General features: G+C 48.5%; 3 protein-coding genes across 6 annotated transcripts in view; all 3 read right to left on the reverse strand.

Moving 5' to 3' along the window:
* Window positions 1–963: 963 nt before the first annotated feature.
* Window positions 964–23,714, reverse strand: LOC146334370 (phospholipase A and acyltransferase 3-like). Of its 2 annotated transcripts, none has more exons than XM_084823599.1 (5): window positions 23,688–23,714; window positions 14,044–14,129; window positions 7,444–7,546; window positions 5,133–5,401; window positions 964–4,740 (listed from the first exon to the last, which is right to left on the reverse strand). In XM_084823599.1, the coding sequence occupies exons 2-5, from the start codon at window positions 14,098–14,100 to the stop codon at window positions 4,636–4,638; spliced, it is 534 nt and encodes a 177-aa protein (XP_084679725.1). In that variant the 5' UTR covers window positions 14,101–14,129; window positions 23,688–23,714; the 3' UTR covers window positions 964–4,635. The 2 variants fall into 2 exon arrangements, with proteins under 2 accessions (XP_084679725.1, XP_084679723.1); XM_084823597.1 differs by lacking the exon at window positions 23,688–23,714 and adding an exon at window positions 17,970–18,119.
* On the reverse strand, window positions 14,993–15,799 carry LOC146334371 (uncharacterized). The gene has a single exon (XM_084823596.1). It carries the CDS (start codon window positions 15,724–15,726, stop codon window positions 15,070–15,072), a length of 657 nt encoding a protein of 218 aa, XP_084679722.1. The 5' UTR covers window positions 15,727–15,799; the 3' UTR covers window positions 14,993–15,069.
* Window positions 20,634–25,288, reverse strand: part of ATL3 (atlastin GTPase 3) — a 38,414-nt gene continuing 33,759 nt past the window's right edge. For all 3 annotated transcript variants that reach the window (XM_084823594.1, XM_084823593.1, XM_084823595.1), the window contains exon 13: window positions 20,634–23,919. In XM_084823594.1, the coding sequence (XP_084679720.1) occupies window positions 23,827–23,919 (93 nt within the window). In that variant the 3' untranslated portion in view covers window positions 20,634–23,826. The remainder of the gene's footprint in view (window positions 23,920–25,288) is intronic.

A 25,288-nucleotide genomic window follows, 5' to 3' on the forward strand; every position in this document is an offset into this window, starting at 1 on the left:
ACACTTTAGCAAGCAGAGCAAAGAGGACGGCGGCTGGAGACTTTAATGACTGGGGACAGTTGCAGGCGGGGTGGGTAAAGGTTCGTAATCGCCTTTGTGCTGGACAAGGCCTGGGCTGGAGATGTCGAAATGGGCAGGCAGAGGGCCTAGAGAGATCGGCTGACTTGCCAAAGGGCAAAGCAGGATCCTGAGTCAAGTGTCACATTCATTTTTAAATGTAATGGTGCAATTGTTAATGTTTTTTGTTTTTTTAACTGTAAAACATGGGTGATGGCCAAAATGGCAAAATGTACTGAATTTGTCCAGCTTAGGAAAAGAACAAAAACATAGACTTATAGGTTCTATGATTTTATGTATACATTGCCTTTTCTTCCTCCTTTTTAGAAATAAAATAATAAAGCATTAAAACATACATAAATATAAGCATAACTGCTTCACCCCTAGAGTGATGGTTCCTTTGTTTTCCATATCACTTTGCTTCAGTATTCTAGCCACTTTACTTTATATCACTGTTTGTTAGGAAAATATTTTGAAAATAAGTTGGTCATTCAGCCCAGTCAGCTTCTGTGTGTGGAATGGGGACAGGGCACCATCTCGTTCTTTGCCTCAGGCAGCAAAATGTCTTGGGACGGCCCTGTTTAGCCAACAGAACCATCATCCTGTTGGCTTTTAAATGAGCGGACAGACTCTTGCTGTGCAAATGAACGCGGCGTACGCTGAGTGAATTTGAGCTTTCAGCAATGTGTAATAGCGTGGAGAGGAAGTCATGCAGTGATCCTTGGTTTGAGGAGTTGGGATGTTACAAGCGTGTCTCTGTTTCCATCTGTGAAATGGTGCCAGGCGAGTCATGTCGTATGTGCCAGAGTTAAGCCCTGGAACTGAAAAGGCAGTCCAGATCTCTCTTGCTGAAAGCTGCTATCTCCTAGCCCTAACTGCCCGTAATAACTCACACAAAAACTCTGATCAGCTCGAAGTTTTTATTCGTGGAAGTATTTCTGTCATTTATAAAACTTCTGTTAAAACACAGGCTAGTAAAAATGATATTTATAGTAAAAGGAACAGGGGTTTATCACTCTTGTAGTGTAGCAATTGTAAGACTTACTATCCTGTTAGACTGCAATGTGTATTTTCCTTTTTAAATCTTGTCTTTACTGTTATCTTCTATTGAGATGTCTATTTTATTGATATACAATAAAAGTGACAGCTATCAGCACTTGGAAGGTTACCTATTAAGCCTCAACGGTGTCTTGCAAAGGTCATCAGAGACTTATCAAATGCAAAGCGGGGAAGGAATAAAGGCACATAGCAATGGGTAAAGAACTTCAGTGAAGATAATACAGTGAGTCAGTGGCAGAGGAGAAAAATTCAGTCAGCTGACAACCATCACCCACTACATATCCAGCTCTCAACTAGAAGATCTCTATTTGTGCCAGGATATTGTCGGGAGTGGGTTTGGGAGCAGATTCTGGAATCACCGGTTTCAGATTTGTTTGTTTTTAACCAAGTTTCTAGCCCTTATCATTGAAGAGATATCCTTCAAAGCTCACAACCATAAACTTAATGACATCTCAGAAGGCGGAAAGATGACTGACTAAGGGCCAAACAAATGAGACACCATTCACATAATTAGCAATGGTGTAAATGCCTTTTTAAAAGTAAATTTCAGGTGTGGTGACAGGGCCACATCAAAGGGTTAAAGGATCTCTGCCACCCATGTCAGGGTCCCAATTCAGCTCAGGCCTTCTGCACCTGCAATTTACTTTTTAAAAGCAGCTCACATAATTGTGAATTGGGCAAAAGGCATCACAGCCAGTCTGACCCTAAGGTTTCCAAAAATCTGGAAGCAGGGATTTAGTACCCCTTGCTTATCCCCACACAGCTAGCAAAACCAGAATAAGTCAGGCAAAACACTTAAAGTGCAGAATAAATTGTAGAAAATTAGAGGAATTATGCACATGGACATTATTTATACAAGTTGCAGGATTATGCTTTGCTGAGCACAGAATTTTAATTTTAGTGCAAAATTACGTATAACTTAGTTATTAGGTGCCTTTCACATTGGAAAGGCTCGTCCTTCAAAACGACACACCTGTTTCCTCACATGCGACTGGCAATTCTTGCCTGGGCATCGGTAGAAGGCAATACTTTCTGCAAGTCACACTTTGCCAAAGAAACCTTTGAACCTTGCTCTCGTGCCACTAAGGGGTTGGGAACCCACAACCCTCCAGATGTTGCTGGAGGGTGGTCAGGGATGATGGGAATTGTAGTCCAGCAAGATACAGAGACCACCGGTTCCCCTCCTCCACTCCAACAGCAGTGTAGTGGTGGGAGCGTTGGACTGGGAGTCGGGAGTTGGGAAACCCGGGTTGTAGTTGTAGTCCTCACTCAGCCATGGAAGCTCACTGGGTGACTTTGGGCCAGTCACCGACTCTCAGCCCAATCTACTTCACAGGGTTGTTGTGAGGATAAAATGGAGGAGCAGGATTACGTATGCTGCCTTGGGTTCCTTAAAGAGGAAAAAAGGTGGGATAGAAATGTAATAAATAAATAAAATTAATTAATCTAAAGCAATGAACAGGCAATCTTGTTTATACCTCACCACTAGCTGATTTCTACAGATCCACCCTCTCTTAATGGCCCATGAGCAGGCCAGGCCTGGGTTCCTCTGGTCAGTTAGTAACCCCGGTCAGCCCACACCAGGGATGGACGAATTTGTCAGTTTCGCTTTCTCTGACATTTGAGTTTTTTAAATCTCATCTCAACTTGTTTCCGGTCGGTATATGAAGAAATGTACAAACAGTGGTACATTCTTATCCAAAAGGAACAGAAACAAAATTCTCACTGAACTGCGCCAGACAAATTCAATAGGTACAGCCACTCCCAGCATGGAGCGAGCCATTTTGTAACTCCCTGCCATGTAGCTGTTAATGAGAAGCAGCCTGCCAGAAAAAAGAGATGGCAACCTTAATTCAGCACCACAAACGTGGCTGAATACACAGGGGCTGAAAGGCAGACTTTTAAGAGCCAAGCACTCAAAGCCCTCTGGACGAATCTGTCAGTTTCGCTTTCTTCTCCCACTCAACCCACATTCTTCCCATCCCCGTTTCTGAAGGGATTTGCAGGTTTGGGGGAGTCCTTATCAAAAATCAAACCAAACAGAATTCTCACCCATTTCGACCACGCACACACCCCGATCTACCTCTGCATCCCCTCCACTTCCCATCTCCCACCATGACCACTCCAAAATGAACATGTCCTCGCTGGCTTCATCATATAAGTTCCACCAGAGAAATCACTAAAAGAACTGAGCTCCTCATAATATGAGAATTGGTTTACACAGATGCCCAGAAATGGTGCTCCTGTCTCTTCAAACATGCGGCAGGATAGGAATTTCGGCAAGTGTGTCATTTCCCCGCCCTCTCGCACTTCCAAAATTCCTTTCTCCACCCCACCGTTAAAGGGACAGGACCCTGTTTGTCCTTTGAGGATGGTCACACACTTGGGACAGGCTTCCCTGACCCGGCACCCTCCGGATGGGTTGCACTACAACTCCCAGCATCCCGTGTCAGCACAGTCCATGGGAGTTGTAGTCCAACCCCTTGAGAGGGTGCCAGGTTAGGCGAAGGTGACTTTAGGAGAATGGTTCTTTCGATACACTCCTGCTTTTGTTGAAACACGTATCCAGGGTCAACCAGAGGCTGCCCTGGGTTGAAAACACAACGTTCGCATGAATAAATGCTCGCAGGGGTGTTGCCTTTGGTGCATCAAGGCGGGTGGAGGCACAGAGTTCCCAGGGAAACGAGCCACTTGAGAATGAACGGCATCAACAGCAGGGCAGACAATGGCTGAATCTTCCTGGGGAAGCCGGCCTCCTCTGGAACAACTTCAAGGGATGCCTTCCGATGGAAACAAGGCCTCCATTTCCACAAACAGGTCTTCAGCCTCGACATAAGGCCCGGGCTGCCGGAAAGTCTGAAATGCGAGGGAACTGGATTTCGAACTCTGGATTTCAAACTCGCCTCTCACCAGACCACTGCTTAAATGCAGAGAGCTCTGCTACGGAGTGATAGAACAGATGTTGGATAGAAATTAAAGGGAAGGGATAGAAATTAAACCCTGGGCAAAATGGCCTCTACCGCCATCCGTTTTGCATTCTTCCAAAGTTAGTGTTAGCTAACACTGCTGTTGAGACCGGGCTACGCGTCAGGAAGGCCTCACTCCAAATCTGGGCTTTGCCACAAACTTACTAGGAGGCCTTATGGTTATTCTGTCCACCTCAGCCCCCTTCAGCTACAAGCATCTTGTCTCTTCCAGAATGGAACCCATTCCAGTTAGTGTCCAGTCAATAGTAGCAGGGAGACACAATCCATGGTGTGTCATGTCTCAAAAACAGTTATGGGGAGAGCCCCCACCTTCCGCCCCACTCACTTTTACATGGGTGTTGGCGGGGAGAGCATGCCACCCTCCAAACAGGGAGTTAGGAAAGTGGAGGGGGGCTTTGGAACTGTGGCCTCAAATCGTACCGGCTTTGTTTGTGTTTTTAAGAAGTCGACTCCGAAAAGAACACTAAACTCAAAAAAAAAAAATGCAACCCAAGAGGACGCAGAAGTCTCAGAGTCTCTGTTATTGGTTCTGTTATTGGTTCTGTTGCTTCTTCTTCCTGACCACAGCGGCACCGACAATTCCCAGGGCGGCCAAACCCAGCCCTGCGAGGCTCACCCCCACCAGGGCATCCCGGACCTGCAGGATCAAAAGGAAGAAGCCAGTCAACCAAGCCAGGAAGTCCTTCGATGCAAAGGAAAGAGCATGTCAGGGGACTCCAGTGGAGAGGAGAGGTTTGCCCCATTCTACCCTTTCAGAACAGGGGTGAGGAACCCAGGCCCGGTGGCCAAATCCAGCCTCTGGGGCTCTCCAAATGGCCACACCCATTTCTCCTAGCCCCGCCCCCTTTCCCCCAACGACCAATCGATTGGTTGTTTCCTGGTTTTTGTGCATTGCCCCTACCACCGCCATTTTGGAAACTAAACTTGACAGTGCAATCCAGAAAACATCTCACCACTCAGAAACAGGGAGTGCATAACAATATTATTAATTGGGGCTATTATTACCCACATTAAAAAACAAACACTTACTTGGTCGCTTTTGGCCACACCATAGCGCAGCTCAGTGACGAAATGTTCACAGTTCTCGCTGGTGACTTTGTATGCGAGCTCCTGGCCCACCCTCTCCTCGGCCCGCCGGACAATCTTGGTAGCGGGCAGCGGGGGATACTTGGCATCATGCTTGTTGTTGACCCGGTAGCGGTTCTTGCCCACCACCTCTCGCAGCAGCTCCTTCTTCACCAGCGCCTTGTCGGTGAGGGTGGACATGAGACTGGCACAGCCTGCCCCTGCAAATTCACCTTCAGGAGAGGAAAAGAGAGCATGATTCAGGGGAGGCGGAGAGCCAGCAAGAAAAGGCACAGCCATGAAAACATCACCTGTGTTACGGAATCCAGAGGTGCCGTGCCAAACGTTTCTTCTGCCATTTTTCCAACCATTCTTGTTCAATTTGATAAGAACACAATTTGTGTTCTTATCAAATAATCTCATCAAATGTGTCTTCTTCCAAACGCATTTCAAAGGAGAAATGTTTCAGTGAAATTCTTGTGGGTGGGGTGTGGGCTTCTTGCGCTTCCCTTAGTTACAAGATGGCTGGTTTGGGGAGTGACCCTCTTGTCTTTCACTGTATGATCATCTCACCAGCAGTCTGCAGCCTCCCTGGCTTCCCACGCTTCAATTAAAGCCCACAGGAAGACGGCACAATGAAACTCCTCCTGTGGGACATTTTCAGATTGGGAAGCGTGGGTAGCCAGGGAGGCTGCAGGGTAATGGAGAGATATGAAACAGAAAGGATGGAAATACACAGCACCCTCACAGCAATCAGGTAAGCTCAAAAACACCGCCCAAAGGAATTCTAAAGCACTCTGAAAACGAGGCAGAAAAATGGAAGCTTCTTTCATGGGGGAAGAAAACTTTCAGGAAATTGGGAGGACAGATTTCAGCACAGCACTGGAATTCAGCTGGGCCACAGAGTGATGATGGCTATGAACTTAGATGTACGTATCTAGCAATGGGTATGATAGGTAAATGGAACTTCCATGTATAGGGGTAGTATTTCTTTGAATACCAGATGCTGAAGACAAACAACATCTGTCTTGCTGCTGCTGGAAAGAGAATGGTGGGCATAAAGGACCTTTGGTCTGGGATAGCTCTTCTGTCCTTATCTGCACTACACACTTACATGATGTAGTGATGGCCACTGCTTTGGCTGGCTTTAAGAGGGGGTTAGACAAATTCCTGGAGGAGAAGGCTATCAATGGCTACTAGTCCTCATGGCTATATGCTGCCTCCAGTATCAGAGGCAGTCTGCCTATATAGCTGCTGGGGAACATGGGCAGGAGGGTGCTGTTGCACTCATGCCCTGCTTGTGGGTTTCCTGTGGCAGCTGATCGGCCACTGTGTGAACAGAACACTGGACTAGATGGACCCTTGGTCTGATCCAGCAGGGCTCTTCTTATGTTCTTATGATATATAGATGGCTACCAACCTGAATGGATTTAAAAGGGGACCAGACAAACTCTCGAAGGATAACGCTATCAGTGGCTATTTCCTCTAGTGTCAGAAGCAATATGCCTCTCAAAAACGCTCACTGCTGGGGAACGTGGGCAGGAGGGTGCTGTTGCACTCATGTCCTGCTTCTGGGCTTCCCATGGGGACATCGGGTTGCCCACTTGTGAACAGAACACTGGACTAGATGGACCCTTGGTCTGATCCACGTTCTTATGGTTTTGTTCCAGTAGCTGTGTGCCCCCGCTCAAAGGATCCTGGAGGAAAGATCTGCCCGCTCTGTAAAAGTGTGTGTTTCTCTGCTGATGCCCAACTGCTGTCCGCGACAATGGCGGCCCACAACGAGTGGGAAAGGAAGCGGCCATTTTTTATGATGGCAGCCATTTTGAATTCCCCCCGATTGAAAAAAGGAAAGGAAAAAAGCACCTTGGAGCTGGGCTTTCTGGGGGAAACAAAATGGCAGCCAATCTGATTCTCTTCTCCCCCAAAAGGATTTCGCCTCACGCCCCCAAACAAAACCGCCAATCTTGAGGTGGGGGAAAAAGCTGGAAAATGGCCCGTATCTGTTTAGTGCAGCCCAAGTAGGAGCATTTTGATACACACAGTGATATAATGAAACACTGAACAACATTCTAGTCCTCAGCCAATGGAGGTTGGGGATGCTAACTGGTTTGCTGGCTTTTAAAGCAACTCGATTGTCAGGCATACGTCCGATACTTTTCCGAGGATCAAGCTGCAGGTAAAATGCACAGGAGTGAGCAAGGTGGGCGGAGGGGGGCTGTTTACTGGTAGGGGGGAGGCAGTCGTACTGGGCGGGGGGTAGAGAGATCCTTACTTGGCGGAGCCAAATGAATAACATAGCCATTTCCCACGTAGATGGCCCAGTGCTGGTATCCAAAGCGAAAGATTTCTATCAAGTCCCCAGGCTGCAGGTCATCCTGTAAGCAGAGGAAACAGGGCAAACGCATTCAGCTGCCTTTGAGAGCGACAAAACAGGAAACCGAAGAGAGAACATTTCAGGCTAGGGAATTAAACACAGAGACACACACACACAGCCTGTCAAAGCTAAACTCGGAGCCAGCTAATCATGCGACAGCTCAGAATGTGGAAGGGACATTCCAGATGAGCCACAAACACAGCTCTGTTAAAGAAGGCCCAGCCTGTTTCGGGAACTGATGGAGGCTAGCTGGAATCCCATTGTTTCTGCTGTGTATCTGATGCGATTGTTCCATTGTATGCCATCTTCTTCTTTTTTAACTGTTTATTTGTATTGTGTAAATGGCCCAGTTTGCACATAATGACAAGCCAAGAGAGGAGGGGTTTAAACCCTGGGTGGTTGTGAATGAGCCAGTGTCCCTGGGTTGTTTGGTGTGTTGTTTAGGATGACATCCAGACTCGGAACTCTGGCTCGCCTCTCCCCCGACAAGCCAGAGTTGGACTCTGAGTTGTTGAGCGCAATGTCTAAACCTGGAACTGTGGGTTGTCTCTCCCCCAACAAGCCAGAGTTGGTCCCTGGTGTCAGGGTGGACACTGAGCCCATAGAATCCCAGAGTAGTTCTGATTCGGAGGAAGAGCAGTCGCTCCTGGGAGAGGAGCGCGCCCCTTTTTAGCTGTCAGGGGCTCCTTGGAGGGCTCTCTCAGTCTAATCCAGTAGCCAAGTCCAGACGCAGACAAAGGGATTCTTTTCAAAGCTTTATTCTTCTTTTACAACTTACAACTCTACAGGTAGCAACTAGATCTGAGCAGCAGCATCCCTATGCCCTAAGTTGGAACAGTTGGTCCCCGTTTGAAAGGCAATTACTGGCAGACCCCTGAATATAAGGACTAGGGAGAATCCCTCCCCTTTTCCCTTGGATCCTCTGGGCGCAACCGTTCTTCGAGCGCCAACCGGGCGCTACACCTCCTTTCCGCGCTCTCCATTTGGCACCGCTCTTTGCGTCTGCGCCGCGCATCCAACCAGTCTGCTATCGGTGCTGGGTCACTCCCTGGACTGCTTTTTCTAATCTAGGAATGTGGGTGGGAGGAATCTCCGTCAGCTGTTGGCCCTGGGAAAAAGGAGCGCGCTCCTCTCCCAGGAGCGATTGCTCTTCCTCCGAATCAGAACTACTCTGGGATTCTATGGGCTCAGTGTCCACCCTGACACCTGGGTTGTTTAGCACGACAGGGCAGAGACAAGCCAGCGTTCTGGGTGCGGACATCACACTAAACAACCCCGGCACGAACTAGCACTTTGGCTTATTCATGACAACCCAGGGCTTAAAAAAAAAAAAAGTAGGTTGTTAGATGTGAACTGGGCCTCTATCTGCGTTATTTTAACTTATTATTGTGAGTGATTCTGAGCACTCTCGACGGGGTTTTGGCAGGGTATGCATTTAAAAATAACAACACATAAGCACTGAGGGACAACAGCGAAATACGTCTTTAGTTTCCTGATTCTGCTTATGGCGCAAGTGTGTTAGAACATCCCATGAGTTTTTGAAATGCTCCACCATTTCTGAGGAAGCTGGCGCTGAGAAGTTTCTCCATCAGTTTCCGAAGGGTTGATCCTTCCCCTTCATTGATTTACCGGCCGATCCAAAGGAGGATATTGTCAGATCAGGGGCTGCATTGAGGTTTAGCTGCCTGCAGCCAAAACCTGAAAACATTTTTTACATGCTTGTGCAATTGATTGCAGACTGGACGCCTGGGTGTTGATCGTGTGTTGCGTTTATTTTTTGCAGAGCTGCTGTCTTTATTTACAGCATGCGCCCTGTCCATTCGTACGGCTTGCTTTTTTGTGGCCTATGGTCAGTACAAAACCAACCATCTAAATACATAAATAAATAAAATCTTCTTTCCGCCTGCAACACTCAGGCGCACACTCATATCCACACACATGCCCTGAAGGCATTTCTGTTTCCTGGGAAACGGAACGGATGAGAGCAGTGTCAAAACTGGCGACACAAAAATGCTTTTTCCCCAGAATTTAAGGGGGGGTGCAGGCTGGCAACACACACACCCCCCTCCAACATCCGATCAATCTTTGGTTGGGGGAACTCTAGGCTATTCATAGGAGTAATTATCTTACTTTAATTCAAGGCAGCCAAGGTTTATTTTTTATCTTATTTTAAATTATTTTTCTTTCTTTTTGTTTGTTGGTTTAAAAAAAAACCAGTAGCTGCTTGACGGGCAACAGAATGTCCCTAGAACCAACATTAATGCAGCACAACTCCTAAGGTATTCTTTGGGGAGGCGGGGAGGAGCGACAACTCCCCCCAGTTTTGTGAAATGGGGGGATATTTGGCACACCTTTAGTCAAAACAGCCCCAGAGTTACAACATCTACTGTGTGTTGTCCGTGATTCTGTATGCACTTGGGAAAAGTGCAGAATGTGGAATTTGGCACAGAATTCTGGAAACCTTTGCTTTCCTTTTTTTAAGAAGAACATGTTTCTAGCTCTTAGGATTGCAAGGAAAGCATATGTGGCCAATGGCTTCTGAAAGCTCAGAAACCAGAAGGGTGATTAGGTCCAGTAACTGGATGGGACCCCTGCTAAGCACCTCACTCCATAACTAAGCAGAACTAAGAATAACTTACAGGAAATGTATTTATTAAATTATATACCACCCAACCGGCAGGTGCCTTTGCAGCAGTTTAGACTCATAAAAAAACCCCAACCTAAGCAGGAAATACAACAATGAAAATATCAAAATATTAAGTTATTAAAACATTAATATTTTAATAAGCACATGTCTGTGCAGTTTTTTAACACTGATGTCTGCTGTTCATGAGATTAAGGATTTGGGTTCCTTTGGCACAAAATTTTAGCGGTGTCATTTTGAAAAGAAGTGCATCATGTTACAAACAGCATCGGTTACTGTCATAACCCCACAAGCATCCTGTTAAAAAGGGCTGATAACCTCAATGAAACCAAGACAACTCGATGGAAACTCCTGCCTGGACAGAACTCACAATGGCTGACTCAAGGGTGAAAACTGGAACTGACCTTTGGCCCCTGACGGGCCATATCATGAGCAAGGTATGGTTCAGTTAGGGAACATCATCAAATTTCCAGTTGCCCACAACGGAGATTGGCTGCGATAGAACACTTCTCGCTCTCGCTCCTTTTAAAAACCTACAGAGTTAATCTGTTTGGTGACTGCTATAATTCTGCCTTCCACAACCCGGTACTCTCCAGGAAGCAACTATCTCTTGAACTGGAGTTGCAGACAATATGCATACATCGCAACAAGGCCAAAGTCTTTCCCCCCACCATTGGCGCCATCAGAGCAGGACTTTGGGGGCAAAGTTCCAGGCCGCCCCTCCACCAGCAGAATGAGCAGGAGGGCAGGCTTCCCACGTTTTGAAGTAAGCAAAGTAACGCGTTGCCACCTAAAGCAAGCGTGTTGAACCTCTTTCAGCCTGAAGGCTGCATTCCATTCTGGAGAACCGGAGAACCTCTCGGGGGCTGCATCCCAATGGTGGGCAGGGTCAAAGACAAAAGGGGCGGAGCAAAAATACAAAAAACACCAACGTATTTTAGCTTAAAGGTCCTACTGCTAGTAATTATGCCTTAGGAGAGGCATCTCAGCCTTTTAGAAGGGGGGATGCACTAAAAGCCAGGAAACCACCCCAACATTGCTGGTTGGGAGAACTGGGGTGGGGTCAGGAAAAGGGGGCGTGGCCTTCTGGGAACCGTAGAGGGCTGGATTTGACCCCTGGGTAGGGAGGTACAATTGTGTAAAACTCATTCCATCTGCATTTCACGGATTGTCAAGCACCTTTTGTTCCATCATCCACTCATTGACAGGATAGGAGTTCTTTTAGTTTCCCAATTTGCACAACTTACTTTATTTATTTATTTATTTATTTATCTATTTATTTAAAAGATGTCTTGGCCTCCTTTTAGAGCAGAAGCCCTCCCGAGGCAGTTTAAAACAATAAAATATATTTTCACATTTGCGCAAGCCCACACTCATGAAAATGCGCAAATCCCCCCACAAAATGTGCAAATCCCCCTAAATGCGCATTTTCATGGTTTAACCTATGGGGGAAGCGCACATTTTGGGCTTTAAAAAATGGATATTTTTCTATTACTAAATCTGCGCAAAATTTGGGAAAGTTAGAAAAACAGCCCACAAGTCCACAGAATCTGACCTACTGGGGAAAAGCCAGGCCGCTGCAGAATCCATGGGTCGGACTCATAAAAATCCAAACTCACTTGATTCCACCACAGATTTCTCTGACATCCCTACTGTGTGCCTAAAGTTCTGCGCCCCTGATCTAAGGAGTGTAGCCTGCATAAGACCATTCAGTCCCAAATCTACCAGAATGTAATTGCACCGTTGCAACCCACGAACAGCCAAATATATAAACTGTGTCTGCTCTACAACCATACTCTGGTTTGCCTTAAACTCCCACTCCATCCCCCACAGACACGCCGCTCACTTACTTCAACGGATCCTGGCCCCACACTGCACATCGCCATGGTCACCGAGACTTTATCCACAAACACCCAGGAAAAAACGGTTGGGAATTTTCCCAGAACCAAGGCAGAAATTCTCCTGGTCCCTGCCTGGACATAACTAACAATTCCGAACAAACAGGATGGACAACAAAACGGAACGAAAGCAGCTGATGTGCCCCGAGGGGCCGTGTCAAAAGGACTGTACAGGCCTGTAAGGGAACAGCTTCAAATTCCCAGCTGCCCACCACAGAGATGCCACCCATCATATAACAGCTATCAATCTAAAAAAAAAAGGACCTACAAATTCCTCAAAGAGGAGTTAGAGGATGAATACCAGCCATGCAACCCTACACATGTCTACTCAGAGAAGTAAACCCCGTTGAATTCAATCGGGCTTACTCCCAGGTAGGTGTATAGGAATGCAGCCTAATATTTCTAAGAACTTTAATATTACCATTGAAAGCATTTATTTAATATTAATTGCATGTTCCGGGACTAAACGTTTATATATTACTGAACCATACCTTAATTAATTTTTATTAACCTTAGTTCTATGCCTTATTAACCTTCTACAAAACACTGCCTTTTACCCCTCCGTTCATATTAATATTTATTAACTTTGTCTTATGAATCTATGCACTGTATATTATGTTATTTTCTGTCTTTTGTAAGTTACTTCTTTATTCTTTCATAAGTTACTTCTTTAATAAAAATTATAATTAAGTAGAAAATGTAATTTATATTAAGTAGAAAATTTAATTTATATTAAGTAGAAAATTATAATTTAATAGAAATTAAGTTAAGCAGAAAACCAATTTCCTTGAGTGGCTGGTGGATATTTGCTTCTGAAATATAATTTCCCCCTGACCAGGTGAGGCTGAGAAATTCTGTACGCTGATCAGAATTGTTTCCCCTCAAAAAGAGATGATATCATAGCTACTGTCAACTATTTGAAGAACGGTCAGATCGTTGATGGAGCAAATCTGTTTTCTGCTGCTCTAAAGCAGAGGTGTTGAACCTCTTTCATTCCAAGGGCCAAATTCCATGCTGGAGCTCTCGGGGGCCACATTCCAGTGGTGGGCGGGACTGAAGGCAAAAGGGGTGGAGTCAAAATGCCAGCCTAGTTTAGCTGAATGCTCTTACTGCTAGTGGAGGCTGGTTGCTCCGATTTTGGTGAAGCTGTGAATCCATTCTGGGTTCTCGTCAGAACCATTCAGAACTCTAAGGGAGCAATCCAAGGTGCTGAACCCGTTTTGGGCATAGGCTTCAGCACTTTGGATAGCTGATAACCAAGCCTTAGGAGAAGCATTTCAACCTTTTAGAATGGGCGAAAAAACTGCACAAAAGCCGGAAAAACCAGCAAATGATTGGTGGTCAGGGAAAAAGGGAAAGGGGGTGTGGCCACCTGGGGAAACTGTAGGGCCAGATGTGGCCCCCAGGCCTAAAGTTCTGCACCGCTGACTTAGTGAAACACAACAGACAAGACTGATTGAAAGTGAGAATGTTGGATGACCCAGCCTAGCTTGAAATACATGCCTGGATCTGTTTATATTCATTCACAAAGAACCTGTGGAAATGAAGCAGATTTATGTCTGTCTGCTTCTGTTCGCTGTGGGCAGAAGAAACCAGCTGCAAAAGACACCGGGGGTTCCTCCTCACTGCTGAAACCCGAGCTCAACTCTAGCTGCCAAGATTCTACCATGCATGGAGCATGTGCTTTGGAACATAGATTTGCCTCCATAAGAGCTAGAAAACTTTTTAAAAACAAAAGCCAAGATCCTTGGGAGGCCGAATGCTACGCCCAACTACCTAATTCTGCACTTGCACAACGCAATTGTGGAATAAACGCAGTGGCGTGCACAGCTTTGGATTCCATTTCTGAAACGTCCTACGCCAGGCAGCCCCGGTGAGAGCCAGCAACCTGTTTGAGACAAATATGCTCCATTCACAAACCTTTGTCCACCATCCCCTGCCTCAGATTCCCCTTACCAGATTGGGCAGCTTTGAGTTGGCAAATTTGTGGACGGTCTTCTTTTTCACATCCATGTTTCCATGCGCAACAGCTGAGGCGGTACCTGAGACATCAAAAACAACATGCTCCGTTAGTGCTCGGGACGCAGCCGATTAGCGCCCCGGGGACAGTTTCGGGAGGGGGGGGCCCTTTGGAACACCCTGCCAAAACACCACTTCACTTCTCACAGCCAAGGGTCCCCAAACCAATTCCATCCCAGATGCAAGAGCTTTCAGCAAGGCCAGCTTTTAAGAACCGGCTCTTCCCAGCTGTCTGAAAACCATGTCCGAGGAAAGAGCTGGGAGAAGATTATGGGGAGACGTGCAGTGCCAGCTCCAGGTTTTGGAGGGCCCTTGGGCAAGGCGCCCTCCATGGGCCCCCTCCCTCGGGGAGCCCGCCTTCGCACTGCCATGGTCACCAGCCACTCTTGCTCCCGCCTCTTCCTCCCCGTGGCTCCCGCTCACTTGCTTGACAGGCAGAGAGCCGGGGAGCAAGCGGGCTGCGGCATCTCCTGCTCCCCCTTCTCAGCACCACCGTTCCCTGGGCCGGAGCGAGAGGCAAGTGGACAAGCAGTTGCAGTGGTGAAGAGGAGCAGCAACTGCAGGGGCTCTTGTCAGGGGGCCCCTCCTGGGGCATGGGCCCTCGGCAGGTGCCCGACCACGCCTAGCCTTGACGCTGGCCCCGGAAACATGATAATGGTCTTCGAATATCTGAAGGGATGTCAGGCAGGGTTGTTCTCCGTCACACCAGAGGGCGGGGCTAGAATTAATGTGTAGACCCTGCAAGGTACCTTAGGAATCATCCTATCCTGGTTTTAGGATGGTAAAAGATATGCCCCTCCCCTCCTCCTCCTCCTCCCTGGCCATGTGACTTTGGAAGGGTTTTCATTGGCGTGTGTCATATTTACTTATTTTTAAACAGTTTCTTCTGTTTTTGCACGCGGCTGGGCTCGATCGCTAGAGCTCCCCGCTCCGCAAGCAGCTTTCTCCCTGCTTCACGGGGATTCAGTTGGGCAGGTGCCGAGCGCCCCTACCTTTGAAGGGGAAGGCCTGGCGAGGCGGCTTCTTGGCTCTTTTCACGCCTACAACGCCCAGCCTCGACACCCCCGGGGGGGCCCTGGTAGGCCCCCCGGGCGGGTCTCCTTTGGCTTTTGTGTGGGGTGCATGGTGAAGCGGGCATCCCGGCTCACTTCCCTGCAAGGTATTGGGCATCCTCGCCAGCTGCTTATCGTTAAAACTGGGAGCTTGTGGGGCGCAGCCCCCGAAGCCTTTGGGGGTGCCCCCCAAGGAATGGCTGCTCTTCCCGATGGCACCGTCTTCCGGGCGTTTCACTCGCCCCACCTCGGCTTCCCTCCCACAGCACACCCTCTTCCACACTGTGTTCAGGCCCTTCCTAGGCTTGGCCGATTCACCGCCAGGCAGGGATTCTTTTAGGCTCAATGCCGCAGGCCCCTTGGGACTCGTCTTCAACCGTTCCGGTTCAACTTTCACGGGATTGTCCGGAAGAGGTGGCTGAGCACTCTTCTTGCACGCCTGAGGCCCAAGGCAGGCTGAGGCCACGGTCTGCTTTTGGGGGCCCTCTTGGGCCGGCAGGGTCTTCGGCTGGTGGGCAGCCTTTTGGCAAGAACCCCTCTCACAGAACCACACAAAAAATTCAGACATCTTGCTGGCCTGGCTTGATTTTTCCCTTCCTTCCTAGACACCAGCTGGAGGGGTCTTTTGAGGGCCCAGAAGAATTGTGACAACCTGGTAACCACCGGCAACAGGCCTAGTGGCTACAGCCACTCCATTTTGCTCCAGCCTCCTGGACTGGATCATTATTCCACGTCTAGAATCAGAATCTTAGAAAGACAGGAGGTGGCCTGGATGGCCTCTGGCCTCCCCAAGGGACAAACAGCACCACAAACACGGGCGGACCATTTTTGCTCAGTCTATTTCCAGCTAGGTTCTATGCTCAGAGTGGCTATTTCGCTATATATATATAAAAGCCAGAGTCAGTAACTGGACATCTCCAGGCTAAATTTGCTTATTTAAACAGGGTGTCAAGGGCTCCTTGGAGGCCTAATCCAGTAGCCAAGTCCAGACATAGACAAAGGGATTCCTTTCAAAGCTTTATTCTTCTTTTACAACTTAACAACTCTACCGTTAGCAACTAGATATGAGCAGCACAGTACCTATGCCCTAAGTTGGAACAGTTGGTCCCCGTTTGAAAGGGAATCACTGGCAGACCCCTGAACTTAAGGACTAGGGAGAGTCCCTCCCCTTTTCCCTTGGATCCTCTGGGCGCAGCCATTGTTTGCGCGCCAACCGGGCACTACGCCTCCTTTCTGCACCCTCCATTTGGCGCCGCTCCCTGCGTCGATGTCGCGCATCCACCAAGTCTGCTTCCCGCGCTCTGTCACTCCCTGGACTGCTATCAAAGCTAGGAATGCCGGTGGGAGGAATCTCCGTCAGCTGTTGGCCCTGGGAAAGAGGAGTGCACTCCCCTCCCAGGAGCGACTGCTCTTCCTCAGAATCAGAACTACTCTGGGATGCTATGGGCTCAGTGTCCACCCTGACACAGGGACCCTCCTGGGGTTCCAACCTGGGTCCCCCAAATGGGCAAAAAACCTTCCCATGCCCCCCGCAACCACTGATCAGCTGTCCACCTTTGTTCTGGAGGCAGCTTACCACAATATTTTAGAAGCCACAAAAAAGAAATGAAGCTCGTTTTTGATCAGGGTAATAAACAGTTCCAAGGGTGTATGTACCTACTAGGCATGCATGCCGAAGACTAGGACTAAGAAGCAATATGACAGCCACCCTCCAATATTTGAAGGGCTGTTATGTAGAAGAGGGAGCAACTTTGTTCTCTGGGGCTCCAGAGGGGAGGACGCAACGCATCAGGTTCATATTACGAGAAAGGGGATTTGGACTAAACTTTTAGGAAAAACCCCCTGAGGGTACGGTCGGTTTCATAGTGAAACAGGCTGCCTTGCTGGACTCCGTTAACCAGAGGCTAGATGGTCACCTATCGAAGATGCTACAGCGGTAGAATTCCTGCCTTGGCGGGGGGATGGACTGGATGACCTTTTGAGGCCCCTTCCAAATCTGGGGTTTCATGACCTGCACCGCCCTCCTGGTCAAAGATCTGCCGAAGCAATGCTCCCAGGCAGCACTAGAGGGGGCCAGCGGTGAGAGGGGGCTGACCCCCTCTCTCAGACTGGTCACTTCCCGGCCTCCCCCGCCTCCATTGTGTTACTGGAACGAAAGGTACTTCTCCCCTAAAATCATAAACTGGGCTCATAAACTGGAAATGAAAAGAAAAAAAGGCTGTGGTCCACAACGCGCTGCCCTGAAAGTTATCTGCATCAAACTCGATAGGACTTACCGGGGGCAGGGGGGGCTGTGTTTCGGATTGGAGCACTCACGTGAAGCATATGTCTTTGTTAGATTTGTCCCTTTCTAAAGTACCCTTTCAGACATCTAGCCGAAAGGAATGAAAATATAACCTTCTGCACTCTCCCCACAATGTATTCCCTCCCCCCACCCTCGCTGCCCTGTCCCAGCGCCACCAGTTACAGCAAAGAAGTAAGGGGCCACTTTAGCTGGTCCAGAGAGGTGGGCTGACGCAATGCAAAGAAGCCAAACTGCCCATTCCCCCATCCCCTTCAATCCATAACCCGGCAGGGAGAACAAGGCATTTTTCCAGCAGATTGCAACCACGGATTGCGGTGGCAGAACACCTGCTTTGCAAGCAGAAGGTTGCCGGTTCAATCCCCAGCACCTCCAGTTAAAAGGAACTGGGAAAGACCAGTATTAGGGAGTCCCTAGAGAGCGACTCCCGGGTCGACAATATTGTGCCAGATCGACAGCTGGTTTCAACTCAGCGGATGAGAGGGTTCGATGAACAGAAACAAACCAACCTTGGGCTGGCAGACGCGGCAGCGTGCCCCCCGGCCGGATCTCAACACAACAGCCGAGAAGATGCAGGGGCCTGCAGAGAGTGCAACCAGCAAGACAGTACACAGGCCAGCGGTGAGATCACCAGAACTCCACCTTCCCTGTCATCATCTGGGGATGTTTAAGGGCTGGGGCTGCTGCCCCCTGCTGGAGAAAGGTTTCCCCGCACCTTGTTAAATTCGGCGCTAACCAAAAATCCGAATGCGAGTCTCTGGGCCGCTCCAAAAATTTAGGACGTCTCTCCTTGCTTCCTTTTGATCTGTCCGTTCACTGGCTTGCTGGTTGCATCGTTTTCATGCCTGTTGTTTTGTCACTGACCCTCTGCCTAACCGACCCCACAGGGTTGTTGTGAGGAGGGGGGCTATGCAAGGGTTCCTTGCAAGAGGAAAAAGGCTGGATATAAACGTAATAGTAAATAAATACATAAACAACGGTCTTTTCGTAATGTTATGTATGCCGCCCTAGGATCCCTTGCGGATGAAGGCTGTTTTTTTTAATTTTTAAAAATCAATTGAATACATAAACAAGGCGCAAAATGGTTATGGGGTTGGAGTGACCTTTCAGGGGTTCACAGCTAAGGCCTCTGACTGCAAAGAGATTCAGATTCAGATTCAAAGAGATTCAGAGATTCAGGCTCCTTCCCGACTATGTGATCCTGAAATCTTTTGTATCAGGGTAGGTGCCTTGAAGCAATACCTCTTCAGGGGCAGTTGATCACCAGTAACATTCTGGTGATGTGTTTCAATGGGGGCCAGGATGGCCCAAGAAAGCACAGGCGATGGGCAGAGATGGCTCGTCTTTAATTCCCCCCACCGCACAAGGGACCGAGTGGAGCCTGTGTGTGTAGAAAGAAATCAGTCTTGTGCTGGAACTGGGTCTGAAAAGGAGGCAGAGCGCTAAAATCCTAAGGTGCTATGTGTTCCCCTAGACACCTGATGGGGAGCAGGAATCAGGTGGAGCATTACCGAGGGGGAGCCTCATCTTACGCTCAGCCTGGACGCATCCGTAAACCAACCTGAAATTGCAGGTCTGCAATGTCCTTCTAAGAACTGCAGGTCAAATTCAGGCCTCCACCTCCCCCCGCATCATTTGGTGCCCTCCCAGCCTTTGTGCAGTTTTTTACCCCATCCTAAACACCTCTCCTAAAGCTCACTCACAGGCAGTAAAAGTTTAAGGGCACAATCCTATGCATGTTTAGGCTGAAAAAAGTCCAACAATTCTGGCTGGGGGATGCTGGGAATTGCTGGACTTGCTGCCTAAACATGCATAAGATTGCGCCCTTAAGCTAAAAGATGTTATCTGGGGTATTTTGGCCTGCCTATTTCAGCTCTGGCCCCACCAACACTGGAATACACCCCTTCCCCGCCACACTTCCCTGAAAGTGAATTTGGCTGTCGGTCCGCAGAAGATCCAGCACCGCTTTAACGAAACCGAATCCTGGGGGAAACTGAAGTGGGGAGGGGGGGTCTGGGAACAGAAATGGCCCCCCGGCCCTTGATGCGACAAAAAATCTGTTAGCGCCTAAGACAGCTCTTGGTTTCTGTCAGGTTTTTGCTGCCAAAGAAACGAACCTTTCTGGAAGTTTATCGTATTCTAAATTTTGATGTAAGACAGAGCTGCAGAATGTCAGGCCCAGGAACCAAATCTGCCTCCCCCCTCCAAATTTCACGCCTTTTGCTCTGACCCTACGCCCATTCCCCGTTCCAGATAAACATCTCCAGCAGGAGGTAAGGAGAAAGACCTTTGTGCATGACCCTGGGGACTCCGCTCTCAGTAAGAGCAGAGAGCACCGGGAGAGATAGACGGCTTGTCTAACATAAGGCAGCCTTGCCTGTCTCTTTGAAGCATGGATGGGGAGAGTGCAGATGCTGTTGGACACTGACGCCATCATCCTTCACTATTGGCCATGCTGGCTAGGGCTGATGGGAACTGTAGTCCAGCAACAGCTGGAAGGCCCCACCTTTCCCACCCCTGCTTTAAAGGGAAGCGGCATTGCCAAAAGGCGAGTGATTCAGGAGTCCTTGACCTGTGGCGTTCCCGGGGCTTGGTGGGTATAGATGTGGTTGGTACTTTGGGTTGGGTGGAGGAAAGGCAGTCACATGTAAGACCGGGATTACCATTCCATCAGGAGATACACAGCTCCCAAGGCTACAAAGACATTGTACAGCTATTCCATCTTTTGCCCCAGAATACAGCCTCTAGCTGGGTGACCTCTGGATGTGTTGGCTGGGGGATGTTGGGCGTTGTAGTCCAACACATCTCAAGGGCAATTGGGAAAAGCTGCCTTAAGGGATTTTCTGTGGTTAAAAGGGGGGGGGGCATGAAGAGACAGTGGGAAAAGACAGGAGGGTTACAAACGGAAGATGACATCGGGTGGTTCCAGATGGAGGGCTCCAAACGCTATTCATCAGAAAGTATTGTGCAGCTGTTTTTCTCCCTGACAGATTTTCTGCATTAAGGGGAAAAGATGGAAGAAGCAGTGGGAAATCGCCGGAAGGTCAGCAACTAGAAGACAATGCTGTTTGGACCCGAGTAAACTTGGCTGAATGATGCAGAGCAATGGCGCCATAAAAGCCTCGTCTGGAAGCACCAAGGGGGGGGGCACACGTTTCAAAACACCACAAGTTCAGTATCTTGGTCTTTATTTTTTGCAGTCGCAAAGTGGAAATGCATATTTATTTTTGCTCTCTTGCACTTTATAAATACAATTTGGCAGCTACGTCCCCACAGCATTGGTCCCCGGCCAAAAGTTTTAATACATGACTAACAAGGTCGTGGAGGGAGTTAAAACGGGGAAGTGAGAAAGGGCTCCCCGACAGCAAGAAAGGAGCTCTAATACAACCTGGCTGTGCAAGCAGATACATGGGTCCCATTTGCCTTAGACTCCCAGCAGTTGTCATCAAAGCGATTCCATGGAGAGAGGGAGAGAGCGAGAGAGCGAGAGAGAGAGAGAGAGAGCGTGAGCTGGTCCGCGATTTGAGCTTAATGCTCCCCCTTCCTTTCCAAACTAATTTGAGCTTCAAATGGATTTCAAGGCATAGACGGGCATCTCTCAATCTCACAAGGCAGCCAAGACAGAAAAAAGTGACATCTATACACCATCAAAACAAGCCACGGTGGCGTCTCATGAGCCGTGGCGTGTGCCGGATGGGATCTGCACAATCACTGCTTCGTGTCGTTCAGACCCGGGCGGCACAGCTTGTCGGAGGGTTTCGCAACCCTCAGATAACCCTACCAAACCCCAGGGGTTATTTGAGGGTTGTTTAACCCTCCGGCGATTCATGGCTCCCAGTTTTGGCCAACACGCTAAGCCGTGGCCGGGAGGCGATGATGCAAATCATGGCCAGCACACATCACAGCCCACAAGAAGCCACAGCTACATGTTTTGATCATGCAACCGGCACTGTGTGTCTGCAGGAGTATTGGGGGCAGGGGGGAGGTTAAGCATAGGATGACTCCATATATTACCTGGATGTAAGAAGTGGCGGGGGGGGGGGGGGGCTGGAAGAGGACAAAAATGAGTTCCGCTGTTTTTGTGCTGTTGGTATAACCTTTGAAAAGGAACAGATGCAGGAGAGAGATGCAAACAGCCTGAGCATGCGCACACACACACACCCGTGCTTCAAATGGTTACAGCAGCGGGCTGAGCGAGGTATGTACAATGCATCCATCCCTACCCACAACCAGGTAATACACCTGTACATGCAAGCAAGAAGCTACCTGTGACGTGCAATAAAATGTGTGGAACGCTGTCCAAAATGCCTGCAGAGGCGGGATTCTGCCCACCAGATCCAGGGTGGGCGGAAGGTAGATCTCCAGATGTTTGGGAGCTCGATGCTGCCAGCATGGCCAATGGTCAGGGATGCTGGGAGCTGGAGTCCAACACATCTGGAGATCTACTTTCTGCCCATCCCTGCCCTAGATAACGTTACTTGGAGGAGAAAACTGGTGTCGATGTCTTTGCTGAATTAAATGTCTTTGCCCCAACCAGCAGAATTAAAGGAATGCAAGTTGCACAACACCGATTTCTCCCTCCCTCTTCTCTCCCAGTCCCCACAATTCACTTGGTCAAAAGACGAGGAAAGTTCGTCTTGTGCTTGTATGTATGTATGTATGTATCAGAAGGAATGGACTATTATTCAGCTGTGGAGGGGGGAGAAACGGCAAAGGAGCAGAGGCGAGGCAAAGGCAAGTGAGCCCTTATAAAGCTATGAAACCGTGTGTGATGAACACCTGGGCTAAGGAGAGGCTGGAGTATGAAGAGCCATGAACAGAAAAATATTCTTCTTCTTTTTGGTAAAGCACATAACAAAAGTGGGTTTGGAGCAGGAATGAGGAACGGCCCTAGGAGAAAGATGAGAGTCAAACACTCTTTGCCCTGACCTTTCTGGCTTCCGTCAAAATCAAACTGCTAGACAGGAGTTTCTAAGCAATGGGGTGGGGTGGTTTTTTTGGTCAACTGTGAAAGTAAGGTAGGGGGGGTTAAAACAGGTAGTTTGGAGCCCTGCACAGAATGGGAGACTTTGCCTCTCCCTGCCCCAGAAGGTACCCTAACAGTGGGAAGGTAGCCTGGCTGGCTGATTCTGCCTTCCCCATTTGGGAGAATGGATTTCCTAGGCCTGTTCCCAGCTGCCAAGGCCTTCTTGACAAGATTTTGCCTGACCGAGGGATCGATCTACAGCAGGCTTGCACAATCGGTGGCCCGCCAGCTGGGTTTCACGTCTTCTTGCCCACACACACCATTTCTGCAGTGCCGGGCAGGCAGCCGCTCTGCTGGCCTGCACTTGGCTGGATGGGTCACAGACTGTCCAAGGTCTGATCGAGGCCCTCTCCCAGGTCGCCAGAGCCCTGCTTAGAGAATGCACCCTGAAAGTGGCCACCAAAGAACAAACAGTGCACGAGCTTTCGCCTGCCCACCATTTTTCCCCCTCCTGCCCAGAAAAGGCATGCCTGCAGCACCCTGCCTGGGCTCGAAGCAAGCTGGCTTCCATGGTGCTCACCGTGCGTCACACGGGAGGGGAAGGGTCAAGCGCATCCAGGAACCGACATACAGAACGAGCCAGAATGGGAACTGGGAATGATCCAAGGAACTGAGGCGACAGCCGCAGGGAAGCCCCAACGATGTGTTTGGGTCTCTGTTCTTCCTCGACACGAGCCAACCGAGATTCGTTTCTAAGGCAGTGGCTGGCCGAGTGAGGGCCCCTCTCCGACTCGAGGCACGAGGGTGCTGTCCAGCTTCACAAAGGCACAAAAGGGTTGAAGGAACTTGAGGATTATAGAGGGTGTTTTCTCCTTTTCTTTTTTTGGACCAGGCCCAGCACAATAAATGGTCCCCTTTGACATCTTCTGCAGCAGGGAAAATATCCCGAAGGGTCGGAGTTCCACCGACTGGCAAGGTCAAGCTGGATCTCTCAGGGAGAGGAATAGCCCACCACCTCCCATCGCTGACAAACATCCAGAAGCAGAGTTGAAGAGCAGGTTGACGAAGGCATGCGATCGGCATGCAGAGTTTGTGGTTGGTTGGTTTCGAGGAAGGCACTAACTGGTACAGAAAGGAACTTTAAAGCTGCGTGTTTTTCCCCCCTCTGTTAAAGTGCAAAAAAATAAAATAAAAAAGGGAGGGAGGGAAGCGAGATAAAAACGGGGGACGGGATTCTTAAAAATCAAAAGGAAAGATTAACCATAAAAGGGCGGCGGGGGGATATCCAGAGCCGGAAGCTCCAGATTGCTCTCTAGAAGCCCTGCAAGCGATTCCTGGATTCACAGGCTGGAACAAGACGTCTGCTGCAGCCGCAGTTTGGACCTTTTGCTATTAAGACCTCACTTGGTTTTCTTGTCCTCGGAAGCCCTCCGGGGTGACGGTCTGCTGGATTCTGCAGCCTGGGAGGAAAGATGCGTGCGGGAGGAGGTGGCCTGCGGAGAGGGGGGAAGAGGTGGAGGAGGCTTAGATCGGGAAAACATTCAAAGATTGTTTTACGAAGAGCGTGAATCGCATGGCAAAAAAATGCCTTTGGTGAGATTTAGATGCCTTCCCCTGCCATGCATATCTGAGGCCTGGCGTACACATGAAGCAGAAGAAAATGGCAGAGGTCTTAAGTGGAACAACAGGCTAGAAAGGAAACAGGTCAGGGACTGAGCCTGAAGGGCAGGGACTGTCCTGCTTTTATTGATCTGTAAGCCCCTCTGGAACTCTTTCTGGCTGAAGAGCGGAGTTTTAACACTTTAAAGATGTAAATAATAAACAAACAGACTTTGAAAACAGACTTTGTTTTTTCTCTGCTTTCAAGATCCCTTCTTCTAGAGAAGGTTAGTTATTGGGCGGATTAAAAATGTACTAAATAAATAATCAATAAATCCAAGCAAGATGTTAAAAAGGCAGGTTGGGAGGGGGAAGCAAAAGGTGACCGTCCCATTCCTAACATCTTGCCTAAAGAAGGGGGCTGGGGATCCCGAAAGATGTTTCATGATGATTTGCTTGGTCCAATAAAGGTATTACAGCAACATAGATTCTTGAATTTCTCAACATGGAGTTTGGTATTTTTCTTTTGGTCAACACAGCTACCTTTGCATTCTTATTCCAATCAGTCCATGTTTGAATACTTTGCTGTGCTGGAAATTTTAACTGCTGGTGGTTTCAAGTTTGAATTGTATGTTATAGCGTTTACTGCATTTTGCTATTTTATATATGTTTACTTTTCCCCCCATCTTTTCATAAGCTGTCTTGTGAGGCCAACGTGCCCTGAACGGCAAGACAGAAATGCATTCATTAAATTAGGGGTGGGCAACTTCCGTTGGTCTGGGGGCCAGTCCCCTCCCACCCACCAGCCGCACTCCCATCACCATAGCAAAAACAAAGCATTAAAAGTTGCATTCTAAGCCTTGGTTCTAAGCCTAAGCCTCAAGAAAAAATGGGGGGGGGGGAGAATTTAAACATATATAAAACAGCAAAACGCAGTAAACACTATAACATACAATTCAAACTTGAAACCAACAACAGTTAAAATTTCCAGCACAGCAAAGCATTCAAACATGGACCAATTGGAACAACAATGCGAAGACAGCCGTGTCAATCAAAAGAAAAATACCAAAATCCATGTTGTTTAGACCAAGCAAATGATCACGAAACATTTCTTTACAGAGGTTTCGAATGGACAGATCTAGCTTGAAAACATGCTAAATGTCTTCATTTACAACATCCGTATGCTGCTCCACATCTAAACAGATTCTGGAGTGGTGAACGACAAGAGATAAAACGAACAAATGATAAAAAGAAGAAATGTGA

This window comes from Heloderma suspectum, chromosome 17 (genome assembly GCF_057233095.1).
Source record: "Heloderma suspectum isolate Gila_16-S chromosome 17, 16-S_ref, whole genome shotgun sequence".
Taxonomy (NCBI): Eukaryota; Metazoa; Chordata; class Lepidosauria; order Squamata; family Helodermatidae; genus Heloderma; species Heloderma suspectum.

Coding starts and splice junctions, on each gene's coding strand:
- LOC146334370 (XM_084823599.1), bottom strand. CDS start 14,100: ATGGATGTGAAAAAGAAGACCGTCCACAAATTTGCCAACTCAAAGCTG. Junction 7,547..14,043: donor ACTCAAAGCTGCCCAATCTG/GTAAGGGGAATC, acceptor CTCTGCTTACAG/GATGACCTGCAGCCTGGGGA. Junction 5,402..7,443: donor TATTCATTTGGCTCCGCCAA/GTAAGGATCTCT, acceptor CCTCTCCTGAAG/GTGAATTTGCAGGGGCAGGC.
- LOC146334371 (XM_084823596.1), bottom strand. CDS start 15,726: ATGTCTGAATTTTTTGTGTGGTTCTGTGAGAGGGGTTCTTGCCAAAAG.